The 15,502-nt window shown below is 43.9% G+C and overlaps 1 protein-coding gene across 4 annotated transcripts in view; it reads left to right on the plus strand.

Moving 5' to 3' along the window:
* POU2F1 (POU class 2 homeobox 1) overlaps positions 1-3,274 on the plus strand; it is a 47,069-nt gene extending 43,795 nt beyond the window's left edge. For all 4 annotated transcript variants that reach the window (XM_042868161.1, XM_042868162.1, XM_042868163.1 and 1 more), the window contains 3 exons: positions 94-439; positions 1,261-1,349; positions 2,613-3,274. In XM_042868161.1, coding sequence (XP_042724095.1) covers positions 94-439; positions 1,261-1,349; positions 2,613-2,923 — 746 coding nt within the window. In that variant the 3' untranslated portion in view covers positions 2,924-3,274. The remainder of the gene's footprint in view (positions 1-93; positions 440-1,260; positions 1,350-2,612) is intronic.
* The last annotated feature ends 12,228 nt before the right edge of the window (positions 3,275-15,502 follow it).

Here is a 15,502-nt window from a genome sequence, read left to right on the forward strand (position 1 = left end):
CTCCCTTTCCGTTGGATGTGCAGTTCAGTTCAAGTGGTTTCTGCTCAGTTATATCTGGCTTTTGTACTGATATAACCAGACTCAATCTTTTAGGCACAACAGAAACCACCTCCAACAACACAGCAACAGTGATTTCAACGGCACCTCCAGCTTCTTCAGCAGTGACATCACCCTCCCTGAGTCCTTCCCCTTCTGCCTCAGCCTCCATTTCAGAGGCATCCAGTGCCAGCGAGACCAGCACAACACAGACAACCTCCACTCCCTTGTCCCCCCCTCTTGGGACCAGCCAGGTGATGGTAACAGCATCAGGGTTGCAAACAGCAGCAGCAGCCGCATTACAAGGAGCTGCACAGTTGCCTGCAAATGCAAGTCTCGCTGCCATGGCTGCTGCAGCAGGATTAAACCCAGGCTTGATGGCATCCTCACAGTTTGCAGCTGGGTAAGGATGAATTTTTCACACCCCTTGCAGGTTAAGTGGCAGGAGAGGGAAGGAGAATTCTTGGAATAATTCGTGAGGTCTTTTATATATTGCAGTTTTCTAGTAGCTCGTTTGGCAGTTTTAGTGTCTATTACCTGAAATTCTGAAGGTTTGCTTGTAGATGGTCGAGATACCGTTCCCATCAGAGTACACAAACATGGTTTTCATTTTACAGATGAAAAAGCTGTGTTGCAGAGTTATAATTTGCCAGGTCATCAATCCTACTGCTCAGTTTGACTTAAGAGCTGCAACTTACCAGAAGTCATCAAATCATCTCAAATGGAGAGTTGACCTAGGCCTACCTGTCACCTCTGTATTTTTCCACCACAATCAAGAAGCTGTAAAAATGCATAATACGTGTTGACGTTTTTGCTTTAAAAAACATTGCTCTGAGAGGTGGCTCTTTGTTTCTTCAATTCCTCTTGAGTGACATCTGTCTTATCTGAATCTAGGGGGTGATGATAGCTGTTTAACAAGTTACGGTTTCCCAAAAATACATTACAGGAATATTTTACATCTATGATCAATGCAACTTGTAGTTGCAGTGCCTGTACTTCAGACATATTGCTAACCACAGAGCTGAAAGGCAATATCTACTCAAGATATTGTCAAAGAAAAAAATGAAATAAACTAAAAACTAGATTGAGGCCTTAATCTTCTGTGTTCCCCCCTGCCATTATTTAAAAAGTGGGATCATGTAGTTCTAAACAGTGGTCACCTTTTCCTAAAAGTAACACTCTTTCCCTTTGTCTTTGTTTCTTCCATGATCTTGGTTCCTGCAGAGGTGCCTTACTCAGTCTCAATCCAGGGACATTAGGTGGTGCTCTCAGCCCAGCCCTGATGAGCAACAGTACACTGGCAACTATTCAAGGTCAGTAAAGTTCTTCTTAATGCATCTCTGTTGTACTTCCTTAGCTTTGTTGTTCTCTACCAAAAAAAAGAATGCTGACCCTTCAGAACTGCACATAAGTGTTGTCAGACTAGAGGTTTTTCAAAATTCAAATGCCCAAACTCATTGTATGTATCATGGATTCAGGTACAACTTCAGAAAGTAGATTAGAACCATGTATAATCTCCATAGAGGTTCACAGAAGGCCTTTAAGATACTGCGTGTGATCTGAAATTGATTTTCTTGTCTTCCCCCCATAGTTTTAGAGGCACGTGTGTCTCCAGCAGGTTGGAGAGATGCATTTTATAGCTCTTCTGACATAAGCTTGAGCAGAGTTGCACTGTTTTGAGATCTGTAGGAGAGCACTTCTGAGAAAGACTTGATCCTGGCTTCTTCTCAAACGTCTTTTAAATGTACAAGTGAAAAAAATTCTACCCCTAAAACTGCTTACGTTTAACTTTAAATTAATAAATCCATATCTGGAGGAGTAAAGCTTTGTTTTGCAACTGCCATGCAGTCAAAAATTTCCAGTGACTTTAAAAAGTAAGATCTGTTCTCAGTTCATAGTTTGTCATCTATGGGGGGAAAAAGAAAGTTGGTGCAGGTGCCTTAACATCTAGCTAACCTTGTGTATTCAAACATCTTGGGGACTATCTGATCTGCCTTACAACCCCTACAATTCTGTGATTGATTCTGTGATCTTCTAAAGCAGCTTAACAAATCTTGTTTGCAGGGTCCAAGAAAGAACCGTTTCACAAAGGGTCACAGATAAATATATGAGATCATAATCTAAGGCAGACTGAACCCTATAGCCTTGTGAGAGTAAGTTGTAACTGCATTTATGTTGTAATTTTAAAAGTTACTCTCAAGGTTACATGACCTTCACCTTGTGATAACTGTTGTTTCAAGTGAACACGCATCTCAACCCTTTCCAAGTTACCTGAGTGCACAGATTTTTCTTTGACAGAAAACACAGCAGTGTTGCAGTGAAAGAGCTGAAGAAAAGCTTGATGGAATTAGGAGCAGGCGGCAGAAGCGTTTTAATATTTGCAAGGTCTTATCCACCCTTCATAAGGATTTGTCATTTAAAAAAAGAAAAGTTACATATGATGACTGTCATTAGTTGTGTAGGGAGCATTCACATCAGAGAAAGAAAGTGCAGAGCCCTGTTGCTGTTAGGCACATTCTGCATTGTTGCTTACTACTGATGCTATCTCCTCCCTGCTTAATTTTCCATTTTTTTAGCTCTTGCATCTAGTGGCTCTCTTCCAATAACATCACTGGATGCATCTGGAAACTTGGTGTTTGCCAATGCTGGAGGTACTCCTAACATCGTAACTGCCCCTCTGTTCCTGAACCCTCAGAACCTTTCTCTGCTCACCAGCAACCCAGTTAGCTTGGTCTCTGCAGCTGCAGCCTCCGCAGGGGCCTCTGGACCAGTCGCCAGCCTTCATGCCACCTCCACCTCAGCTGAGTCCATCCAGAACTCTCTCCTCACGGTGGCCTCTGCGAGCGGGGCCACGTCCACCACCACTACTGCCTCCAAGGCACAGTGAGCTGGGCTGAGCTGTGCTGCCAGCAGCCTTTTTCACTGTGCAGTGGGATTGGCTGCCAGTAGGGTTTATGAACTGAAAAATGTGATGGTCATCCTCTCACCGTGTTGCTGGGGACAAGGGAGAGAAGGAGAAATATTAAAAAAAAAAAAACAAAAACAACACAAAAACAAAACAAAAAAAAACAAAAGCAAAACAGGAAGGATTTAAAGCTGGGACAGACATTTGCCTAATTTTATAATAAACACTGTCTTTTCAGGATCGCTTCATGGATCGGAGAACTTTCTAACCAAAAATGTAAAAAAAAAAAAACAAAAACAAACAAAAAAAAAACAACAAAAAAAAAAACACAAAACAAAACAAAAACAACAAAAAAAAAACCAACACAAAAAAAGTGAAAGGACTACTTATCATTTCCAGCAGTCACAATGACAAGTTAAGGTGGGTTATCAGTTCAAACATAGGACGGGGATTTCTTGTTCCTTTTTGGTCTAAATATCTTTCTTTTTTAATTATCATTTTATTGGTCTGTTGTACAGGCCATTATGTCATACAAGGTGTTTATAATCGTATCAATCTTATTGGGGGTTCCTTTCTTAACTGGTACAATTTAGGCAGGCCTGTATTACTGGTGTATCTCTATTATTATTATTATGATTATTATTATTATTATTTTTATATATATAGTTTGGACGCATTTGTCTATTGCTCCTGGATTATTTTCAGCGAGCTCCCACACCGTGGGGGGAGGGTGGGAGGGTGGAGAGGAAGAATGAGCACAAAGAGACTTTCTGTCCTAATCTCCTGGGAACGTTTTGAACAGTTTCCTCATCCTTAAATTTGTCTGACGTCTACTTAGAGGGGTCAGAAGGATTAATTTCCATCGCTTGTGCAGGAAGCTCAGTGTAGCAGTAGAGATGGTTGTGTGCAAAGATCCAGGCTGGTCTCTGCTCTTTGAGCAGAGGTAGCAATTAGTTGTGAACCACAGTTCTCCTTCTCTTAATTATTTAGACAAAACGGCCAAACTTTACACTTAGCTTCGTGTGCATGGTTCCTCTTTACTTCAGAGAGTGGAATTTAACCTCCTGAGTCTAGATTGTGTGGCATACTGATGGCTCTTTTGTCCTGTTGAGTTGATTTTGCTCTTAAGAATATTTTAAAGTCACTCAAGCTAATTGGAAGTATATGAAGCAGCATTTACCGTCCTGGATTTCTACCAGATGAATTGGTACAGGATTTCAAAAGGCCTGGCACTCTCTAATCGTAGAAGTAAATGAAGGAAAATGCTTCTAATGTTTCCAACATCGTATTTGGGAGAATTTTCTAAGGGGGGGGGGGCGGCAAATAAAAAAATTTAAAAAAAGCTTCTGGCTGCAAAACACCAAAACCAAAACTGTAAGAACAGAAGCTGCCATCTTTGATGCCAACACAAGAGAGTTGTCTCTGTTTTTGCACATACCTTGGTGATGTCGTGTGGTCTCTGAGCTGTGATGCTGCTAGCTATGTAGAAATGGCAGTAAGCATCTCTGAGCGGAGCGTCGGGACTTACCTGCCACTGTAACTGTCTGATTGATTCTGATCCATACAGCAAAGAGTATTTATGTGGATGAGGAAGAGTAATGGACTGTACAGAAGTTAGATCTGTATATTCTCAAATATACAATCTAGTATCTGAACCAAATAGACTTTTGAAAAGAGAAGACTGGATCACTGCAATGCAGTTCACTTTGAACTTCCATTCTGGATGGATTTAACGGTTTCTGCCATGTGTTTAAAACTAGATTTCTTTAAGCTTAGCAAGAGTATTAGAGAGTTCCTTCCCCCTACCCCCTTTCCTGTTGTCACCAGAGTGTTCTGAAATAATGAGCTAATGCAGCTATGTTCATTTTGTTGATGATTCAGGGGGATCTTGGAGTTTCTCATCCAAGATCCAGATGGCAGCAACTTTAAACTCTACATGTGCTCTGGTTGGTGACCTAAGCACGTGGGATTTGCGTTTGCACTCAAGTGGCAGAATCCCTTATCTCTCCCCCCACTGCCTTGGTTTTGCTCTGTTCATCTCTAACTCTCCACCTTCCTGTTTTACTGAATATTTAAACCAATTATCCCCGTAACTTCGAAACTAGTGAACTGCAAGCAGGGAAACTAACAAATGTCCGTCCACCGTTTCTAATGTGTTTTTGATTTTTTTATGTTTTATTTTTTTAAAACTAAGCTTGAACCAAAGTCAATTTCTAGCAAGCTGCTGTACTAATGGACTAGTTTGTATAAGTGCAGTTCAGATGCAGAGAGGCGATAGATGCTACTGACAATTTCTTTTTCATTTGTCTTTTGTTTTTATTAATTTTATATAAAAATTGCTGCTTGTTTTTAATCTTTTTTTTTTTTTTTTTTTTTTTTTTGGTTGGTTGGTTGGTAATTTGTATTATCCTTGGGGCAGACTCTTAACTTGACTTTGTTTTCTTTTGTTTGACGTGTAAATAGAATGGCAATGTCAGGGGTTTGTTAATCCAACAGGTCCCACCCTCATCCCACCAGTATGGCTAAAATTACATATTTTTGGGGTGTCTGATGTCTCTCTGACTTCAGGCTGCACAGAAGACTTTTAGGGCTATGAATAGTACTGCAAAAATGTAAATTTCCCACAGTAATAGCTTCGGAGCAGTAAAAGATACAGCTGGGTGAGCTTCAGGGAGGTAGGGAAGAAGTGGAAGAGGAGATGCTGGTACCCACTGTGTTGGTCTGGAGGCCACAGTGTGGACCACAGTTTCTACCAAAGGAGCACGAGCCCCATGGGACTTGTGTTCAGTGAAGTAAGAGGATGGGGAAAACTGCAGCTATTGTGTTCGTTCCTGAGTCTGAAAGTTCCTACTTACTTTCACGCCTGTGCAAAAATACAATTAATCAGGAAGCTTTTTCACTAAAGAAGGGATACGTCGGTCTTTGCTCCGATGGATCTTCTGTTCCCTAAAGATGTGGCAGGGTGGCATGGCTGTTGCATATATATAAGAAACACAAAGAAGGGTGGGCCTTAATCAGCATATCCTCTCTCCACAATTTAAAGAGACTGTGCCATTAGCTGTCTGAATGAGTTTTCATGTCCCATTCTTGCTGGTTTGTGACTGGGAGAGGGTCTTGTTGAGTACATATCTGGAACACTAATGCAGCTTGGATGGTTTATTTATTATAAAAAAATCTGCTTTTTTTCCTGACTACCTTTGCATTGGTCACATGGCTTTGGTGTGAGCACCTTAATACCCCCTTTCCCTCCTCCTCTCTACCCCATCACCCTCTCTGGGGCCCAGATTCCAGGGAATTTCTTAGCAAGCCTTTTTTTGAGAGAAACTGGAAACTCAGAATAGCCACATATCTGGAAAGGGCTTGATGTAGCTTCTGGAAGATGGCACAATACTCAAGCAGCACATATCCCATGGCTTTACTCACCAGCGTGCTTTGGTTAAACCCCAAATCGATTTGCTCAGATGTATTTTCCTGTGTCATCCCAATGACTGAGCATTGATCTCAGTGCCTGCTTTTCATCCCTTGCAGTGCTTTGTCTCATGGCTTCTGGCAACCTCCAGTCTTTGGGTGAAAGACAGAAATCAGGTGCGTGACTTCAGGGTGTGAAAGGAATGGGAGTGAGATCAAGTACAGGAATTGAGTAGAAGTTTATTTTTTAAATAATCATCTTGCTGACAGTAAAAGTTGTTGCATCTGAAGAGACTAACAATTGTATAGAGACTCAGTCAATGGGATCTTTGAAGTTCACCAGTGTTTGAAATGGAGAATTACTGTCTCTGGAAGCACTGGGACTTGCGTTGTTGCAGACTGGCAGACAGGCACAGAGCATACGTGTTGCAAACAAAATGATTTTTTTTTCCTCTAGTTAGGCAAAGTAGTGCCTCTGATTCCAGTATAAAGTGGATTTACATGTTGAATGGAGGTATTTTCTATGACATACTCACAGTCTTAAGTTCTTGCTTTCTTTTTAGGGGCAGATTTTCTCTAAGATTGTTCGTTTCTAGGATAGTTTCTAGCAGCGTGCTGGTATTTTGCTACTGTATTGACTTCTCAGCCAGGATCAGAAGAAATGTCAGTGTGTTAGAATATGTCTGATCGCATCTTTCTTTCTGAGCTCGTGGCTCTGTATTTACAGATCTGTGGGTTGCTTTTCACATTTGCAAGCATGCCAAAGGACATGTGCAAGAAAAGAGAATGAAAAACTCTCATATAGCCAAGGACAAAAACCACAAGATTTGCGGAGCCACAAATATAGATATGCCCTGAAGGTCTAGAAGAAGTATTTAGGAAATGGTTTCAGGGTGAGCTGTTGTAAGCTGGTGATGAATTTTTTTTCCGTTAGAAAAATTTATTCCTGTTTGGCTTTAGAACAGCTGAACTCCTCAGAATCTGCTTGCTGCAGTGAGAGTAGAATTATTCTTCGTGAACAGATCACAGAAAGTACACAGAAGTATTGCTGCTTACAAAAGTCACGTCTGTCTAAATCTCCTTAAGAGGATTTCTTTAGTTTCTGAGTTACTACTGTGTTTCTGTCGCAGTACATTTTATGATTTCCCTGTGTAGCTTTAAGATGGTATGTATGTGTATGCTCTCATAGAGTTGTTGGGGAGATAGCATGCTCATTACATGCAGGACCACCTAGTTTGTTTTTATGAGATTCTGTTTTTGTCCATCCTGTTGGCTAATGTCATTTGAACTCACTGTTTAGTTTTTCTTTGGGAAATTGTGGCATTGCACCACTGCCTTTGAAGATCTTCTGCTTCAATAAGGAGTTGTCGAAAGTACAAATTAAATTGGATTGCAAAAGTCATTTTGCCATGAATGAGAAATCTGTGCTCTGATGAACCTTCAAGGAGAACATGCTTGAGAGTTAGAAGGATTGTCATGTAGAAATGTGCAGCTGCTGTTGCTCAGTGGTTCTGTTTGAGGGCTAGTGAGGTTACTTTGCAAGAGGAAACTAAAGTGCAAGAACATTAGGAGGAAGGCATACTTCGATGGCTTGAATTATAGACCTTTTAGAACACGAGAGGCTTCAAGTTTGCATTTTATCTTGAAATGAACAGGCTGACAGATTTTCAGTGAAAACAGTGTAGGCCCTGAAGTACTTGGAGTTGCAGCTTGTGATTTCTTGCACCTTTTAGAGTTAATAAGGAGGATGCCAGTGTTAACCACAGTAGCTGTCTACTGGTCCTAAAACCTAAGAACAAATGCTGTCTTGTAGCGTGTTGGTTTTTCATTTGGTGAAGAGCAATGTGTTGCTTCTATTTTGCTCCTTCTCTTGTTTTACTTTAAATTCACGGTGAGCATCAGATCTAGACAAAAAATGTATACTTCTGATCATCTGAAATTCTTTTAGGATGATTAATTCCTTAAACAAAAAAAGAACCTCAGAAATAAACCTTTTTTGCTCAGGATGGCTGTTACTAAAATGTGTTGGAGAAAATTCTCTGTATGCATCCTCTGCAACAGTTTAAAATATAACCATATTTACTTCTCTCGCTACTGTATCCTAGTGCTTTGAGATGGTTTGAGATGATGGTCAGGTGTCACCTTTGTGAGCTTTGCAGTGCGCTTTGGCTCTTTGCACATTTCTCCAGCCATGTTACTGAAGGTGATAGCACTGTTAGTTCTGTTACTCTGTGCACATTGCTATGGAGCAACATTCTTTAAAACAGAAGTTTCCACTTTATTATAAATGGAGCACAGAATCTCCTACAGCTAGAACCATACCACAGACACTCTACAAAAGTATCTGATTCACCTTAAGTATCAACTGATAATTTCTTAAGTAAAAATTAACTTTATGAAATTCTTACAGTGACAGGTAGCTTCTCTTGGCCATTGGGTTGTCTTGGACTATACAAAATGGAGTGTCTGGCCCAACTGTCCAGTGGTTTTAAACCAGAAGTGTAAGTCAGTGTATTACCAGGTTAACTGTATTAAGGGTCCTAGTCCCGTTCTGCCCCAAACAGTTATGTGATGTCTGTACACAGAGCATGAGTACATCTCATGGATATGCACCATGGATTGTGCTACCAAAGCTAACCTGCTGCTCCCCACTGCATTTCAGGTTGCCAATTCTCACACAGCCAACTTAAATTGTTTTGTATTTTTGTAAGAATACCTCTTTTTATATCTCCCTCCCTTTCCAAAATATTAGAGCAATACAGGATTCAAGGTACAGAATGACAGAGGTTCTGCTCTTTTCAGTCATTAAATCTGAGTCTTGTTGTTGCTCGTGAGCCTTTCTCTTTTTATGGCCAAGAGACCCTTTGAGTATTTAAAAGTTTTTTGACAGAGACTTTGTCTTAGAGGGTGCTGCAGCCCACGCCTTTTTTTATGTGAGTGGAGCTTATGTAGAGAGATGTTTGAGGGCTGTAGACTCATAAAGCGATGCAGAACTGATATCAGACTGACTCATGGTTTGCAGTTCCTTAAAATATTCATATCGTTTGCTCCATGTCCAAACTGGGCATGGATCCCTTTATGACAAAAGAGGTTGTTCCAATGCTATTGGAACAACGAAAAGCGATTCCTGACCTTGCATATCTTTATGGTCAAACACGCACCAACAGATGAGAAAGTATTCTATCTTTTTTGGTGTTTATGTCTTCTTCATTCAGCCTTCGTTTCTCCCACTTCAAATACACTCGTAGCGGGTACCTTCACTGAGCTGTTACCCCCATGGGATGCTGTTAGAAGGGCGTTAGGATGATTGCACTGGAATTACAAATGGTTTTACCTTGGGAGAAGGGCAGAGACACCTTTTAGCTGAGTAGACAGACACGGTCAGGTTGTATCAGGTACTTCTTTTCTGACCAAATTCCAAACAACGAAGCAACCTCCTGGACTGCTTTCGTTTGCTTTGCACTGCACAGCTAAGCACTGTCCTTCATTGGAATAATCTGGGCCCCCTCCCATCCTCTCCCTCCCTCCTTGTTCCCTTCCCCGTCTTTCCTCTGTGGAAGGTAGCACCATACAGCTCTGAGAACAATACGTGTGGGTAGCAGCTGGCTTCTGGCACCTTCATAAAATACCTCAGCATAGCTTAGCATTGTCGCAGAACTGGTTTTAAACTGAAAAAATCAGAAGAGAAAAGCAAACTTTATAAATAGTTGAGATAATTCTAGCTGTAGAGTTTAGTTGAACTGATGTTTATTATGATTGATAAACATGATTATGCTGTATGTATTTGAGATCCTGTTTATAGCTTACAACTTTATAGGGTCGGGTGGGGGTGGGTGGATGTTGGGGGGCAGAGAAGGGGGTTGACTGTGTTAGAAGGAAAATGTTTGCTCATGAATTTTTTTCCTTGTATCTGTCTTGCCAAAGGAAACATTTTGTCGCTCCTGGGTTTGGGATTGTTGTTTGGTTGGTTTATCTGTGGTCTGATCTGCAGCACGGCACGTGGTGGCATGCAGGTTACTGGTTGGGTTGCTGTTCAGGGTCCTTTCAAGTGTGCGCACACTTCCCTCCCTCTTGGCCCATCCTTACCCTTCGCTGGAATCTAAAGATAAGGCAGTGTGTACGCAGGAGGCTTGGGGGAAAGAAGGTGGCTATGTACTGGGTTAGACTCAACCGAGACGTAAATCCGTTCCAGTTAGTTGAGTTGCACCAGAGCTGAATTGGGTCCATTGTGTTTGACTTCGGGGAGGGCGAAGAATGGTTGTCACATCTTAATCTGTCTGGGAGAGCAAAAATGAAACAGGTTCCTTTTATCCCCCTTGTCTTGTTACTGAATGTAGGGCTTGTAGTGCTTGATAATAGATGGAAAACTTTTTAAACACTTCCTTTTCTAATAGCAATGCTAATCTGTCTAGACCAAAAAACTATGAAAGAAAAACCAAACTGAGAAGTGAAAGCTAACCTACTCCTAACACCTGGCTGGTGTGCCTGAACGGGTTGAAATACTGTGAGACTGTGGTGGGAGGGGGGCTTTGAGGGTGGCTGGGAGAGTGTGGGTCGTTCTGCTGGCGTCTCGGCGTTGCGGTGAGTGGTGTTACCTTGGGAGGGATGTGTGGCCCTGCCATCCGCACCCCAAGGCTCCCTTCTCGTTTCCCTTCAAGGCCTATGGCACGGGGGAAGAGGGGCGCGTGTGTGTGTGTGAGAGAGTGTGCATGCGTGCGTGCGTGCGGTGATGCGGAGAGGAGCTCGACTCCACTGGGGTGGGAGAATTCCCAGTGGCCTCGTGGGGAACCAAAGGCACTGATACGTCGTCAGCTCTGCTGTTTTCAGAGCGGGTAAGAGAGAAAGCTGGGTGGGTTTTTTTTGTAGTTGGGGTCACTGTCCCTTTCTGAAAGGACCTGATCTCTCATGGGTACTCCCGCCTTTTCTGCATAGAGTTGCTTTGGCTCTGTGAAGACGAACTGCGTGTGGGGCTTGCCCAGTGCTTCAGGTCTTAGGCTGATGCTGGGATACAGTCAGGGAAAACTGTTTCTGTCCTTCGAGTGAGGAAGCAGTGTAGTCTAAGGTCAGAGTCTGTTCAACAGCTTTTGTGTACGGCCCTCCTCTTAGGGGGGCCACGAAGTCTCCTTTCTTTGCTCCCCAAAGTAGCCTTGTACATGTCCATGTCTCGTGCTATTGGGCTGAGTTGTTTTACCGGTGAGCTTGGTGAGCTCTTGTGAAGAAAGGGAGGGAGGAAGGGGGCGAGGCGGGTTGTCCAGCCGCTCTTCCTCCAGACGCCAATCGGGTTGCAGAACTTCACTGAAAGCTTTACTAATAGAATTGTTGTTCTGACATTATGTAAAAGTGGTATTAATATTGTGTGACTTTTCAAAGAGCTAGTTAGATTTATAGGTAGGTAATAGGGATATTGAAGAAATGACTTCTCAAAGAAAAGAACACTTGGAACAAAAGAAGTGGAAAACAAGGTGTGCTTTAAGGAAAACAAATCTGAGGAAGGAAATGAAACAGCTTGTGGGAGGCGAGGGAAGACGATGCCCTTTGGCGTTCCTTTAGTGCTGCTGAGGCTCAGCCCCAGAACTGGAACACACCCCCTCTGCCTTATCTCATCTCTCTACCAAACAGGACATTGTCAAGTAGCTCAAACCAAAATGCGCTGATCTGTCTTAAGAACGGTTCGGTCTGCTGGTGGATGTCCTCCTGCAGAGCTTTACGTAAAACCATCAAATGCTTAACTTATCAAGGTAGCTTCCCCTGTCCTCACAAAATTCTCTTACCTACGATAGGCCCCACTTCAGGATTCATATTGCCTTTGCTGAATTTTGTCGCAGCAGCTACTTAAGCCCTATTCCCTGAATGTGATAACGTTGTGTGCGGACGAAGCTGGCGTGTTGTGGTGCTACAGCAATCTGAAATTACCGAGCAGACGGAATCCAGTGACATTGGAAGCCGCATGCCAAGGGGCAAACGATGGACATCACGCAGCCCCCTCGAGAAATAACCGAGAATGCGAGGGCGCCGGTCACAGTGTCCTGAGAACGAGGCAGTTGAGACAAAACCGTCAGTTCTTCCCCCGTCCACCCTCCACACGTTGGCCGCTGTTGGCCCTGGTGCTGCCTGCCCTGAGGGAGTGCGAGGGCAGAGCGCCATGCGGAAGAGGTGGAGCCGCCCCGAGAAGTGCTGGGCAGCTGGGCAGGCCTCCCTTTGGCGTGGGGAAGGGATGGCTGCCGAGCTGCCGCGGCTGTTGGCAGGGGTGCAGCGGGCGGGGGGCAGCCAGGCAGTACCTCTTTGTCCCGCCAGTGCCGTTGTTCCATTTCCTTCCTCTGTGGTAGTGTCTAAGGCTAGGTGTGAGTAGGTGTGGGGTGTTTATCCGCCACAGGTACAGGAGCTGTCGTATACCTCATTTCTAACTCGTAACCGAGTAACTTGCTTTAACTTTCTCCAAACCCTACAGAGTTGCCAAGTCTGCCCTCCCTCCTCTGACGAACACTGAACTCTGGCCTATAGCACCCCGTGACCTGCAGCCCGGGGAGCGACCCCCTTACGCCTCTGAATGTCGCTGCTTAAAGCTACTGCAAAGTGAGGGCAAATTGCAATTGTATCTTCTTTCCTTTGGTTACAAGGGGTCCTCTTGATTAGTCTGTGTATCTCCGCCCCTCCCTCCACTCTTCCCGCCCGGGGCTGCACGAGGCCCGCAGGCCTCCGGCCCCGCTGCAGACACGCTACTCGCTTTTCGACATGACCAAAAAACCCCAAACCCAAGAAAAGTCTCCAAATGTTTGATTTTCTTCTTTATTATTTGACAATCCTGGGTCCCCGCCCCCCCACCCCGCTGCCCGACTGGCCAGCAGCTGCCTCCCGATCCCGTTCCATCTTTATTTGAATGTAGTTCCCCTGCCCCCCGGGACAGAGAACCTTCATCAGGTCACGGTGGGCGCTATAAGCCGGGAGGGGGCGGTTTCTTTGTTTTGTTTTGTTCTTTTAAAATTTCCAGCCAAAACCAAAGATTTCCTAATGATTGTATAAACTCAAAACAAACAAACAAACCAAAGACAAAGGGCGTCTTCAGCGCTCAGCCCACCTGCGAGGCGCCCGGCGCCGGGGAAGGGGCTCGCCGGGAGGGGGCCTCGCCGGTGGGTTGGGGGCTGAAGGCTTGGGCGCAGGATTGGCTGCTCTGCTGGGTGCTCGAACCCTCTGGGGGCTGGGTGACGTCGATTAATACACGCTGAGGTGCACTTCCGAGCTTTCCCCCCTCCCCTCACCCCCCCGGTCACTGCTTGGAAGAGGCTGTCCTGTTGTGAGAAATCCCTGAAAGAAGAAGAAGAAGCTTTTCATTTCTCCTCTAGCTCCTTTTTTCTATATTTCTTTTATTTTTGCAGCACCACTGTGCAACTATGCATTGTATTTCTCAACCTTTTATGCTAGGTAGATGCCTGTGACTTTTTAACTTTTTTGGGGGGGTTGCAAACGGAGGAACTTTTTACATGGATCTTTTTAATCTCAGTTGATTGGGGGGTGTTTGGTTCTAGGGTCATACAAGCTCTATCCCAAAGCAAAATCCAAATGTTAATATTATTAGCCTGATGCAGATACCAAAGATAATTTCTTTCCTGCAGAACCTTAGACTTGTGTATTAAGTACGATTACCCAGCACTTGCATTAGTCTAACCTCAGTAATTCCAAAGCTTAGATGTATATTTTGGTATATTTCTGGGATATTAAAAAATTGTCGTTTAAATTCTTGTTTGTTTCAGTGTAATGCTCTTAAAGTCATAGCATGGAGATAACTGAACTTGTCCTATTCTTAGTAGTTTGAAATAATAGTATTTTTGTATGTTTTGGGTGTGTCTATGTATGTATTAACATAACGGTTTTCACTGCCTAGGTGTTCATAAATAAATTAAAAAAAAAAAAAAAAACAAAAAAAACCCAAAAAAACAAAAACGAAGGGTTTTTAAAGTGTACATAATGCTCCATGAAGAATTTCCACAGACCGCCAATTCGGATTGCATTTCACTGACGGCCGCTCCCAACTGGGATCCTTGCTTTCTTTTTAAAGAGACAGCATCTTCCTCTCGCCGCGCACCCGTTGACCCGGGGCTCTTCCTCAGAGCAAAGGCTTTTTCACTGCTCTTAAGGGATGGGCCGAGGAGGAAGGAGCTCAAATGTTGTTTTCTAAAAGCTGTTCAATGCGTTAGTTCGAAAACCGACCCTTTGCGTGAAGAAGGGCCCGTCCTTTGGAACCCAACGATAGTTCTCGGTGGTCAGAGAACGGCTGCAACGTCAGAGCAGCCACTTCTGCTTCTCTTCCAAAACAGAAGAGAAGTTCAGTCTTAACCACCTGGCGCTTCCTCCTGCCCTCCCTCGAGTGCTGCGCCGGGACCTTTGGGTCAGCAGAGCTCGGGAAGGGCCCCCTGGAGTGCCCGTAGCCACTGCGCCCCTCGCCCGAGCCTGAGGGGTTGGGTCCCACACATTTCAAACCTTGCTGGTTGCACGGAGGGTGAGGAGGAAGGCGAAGTGCTGTCTCTTTAAAGATGCCCTTTATTATTATTATTATAATTATAATTATTATTATTATTATTATTATTTTCCCAGTGGTTGCCTACAGATAGCTGTAGGCGGTGAGAGATTGTGTAGATTACGGTAAATCAGAATGAAAAGGTAGATTTTGTGTAGATGCATTTGTCTGCTGTAATTTTTTATATATATTAAACTTACTGTAATTGTACAGTTCATTTCTGTTGTAAACATCATTAAACCATTTTCCAAGTGTTTTAACATGTATGTGCTTGTTTGTGTTCTGTCAGTGTGTCGGGGCAGGCAGCCCCCTTCTCCTGGTGCACCTGCCCTGGCCCACTGTAGGCAGCCCAGGCTGCTGAGAGCTTGTCTGCTTCAGCTCTGCTCCCTGCCTCTGCACCGTGCTGCAATAATCTTCATTCTGCAGGGCAACTGCCCCGGCTGCACTGCTGACAGGCACTCACAGCACAGCCTTCTAAACCCTGCCTGGGGCTGCAGCAAGAGGAGAACAACGCATCCATCGATGCTGGGGCTTGAGGTGCTGTCCCAGCATCGCTTCCCGCATCCTCCCAGCTCATGCTGGGGAAACACCGACCCCAGCAGCTGGCCAAGGAGACCACATTACCACCATGCAGCAGTGCA

The sequence above is a fragment of the Lagopus leucura genome, unplaced genomic scaffold (assembly GCF_019238085.1).
Source record: "Lagopus leucura isolate 7727_CA_CO unplaced genomic scaffold, USGS_WTPT01 Super-Scaffold_100001, whole genome shotgun sequence".
NCBI lineage: Eukaryota > Metazoa > Chordata > Aves > Galliformes > Phasianidae > Lagopus > Lagopus leucura.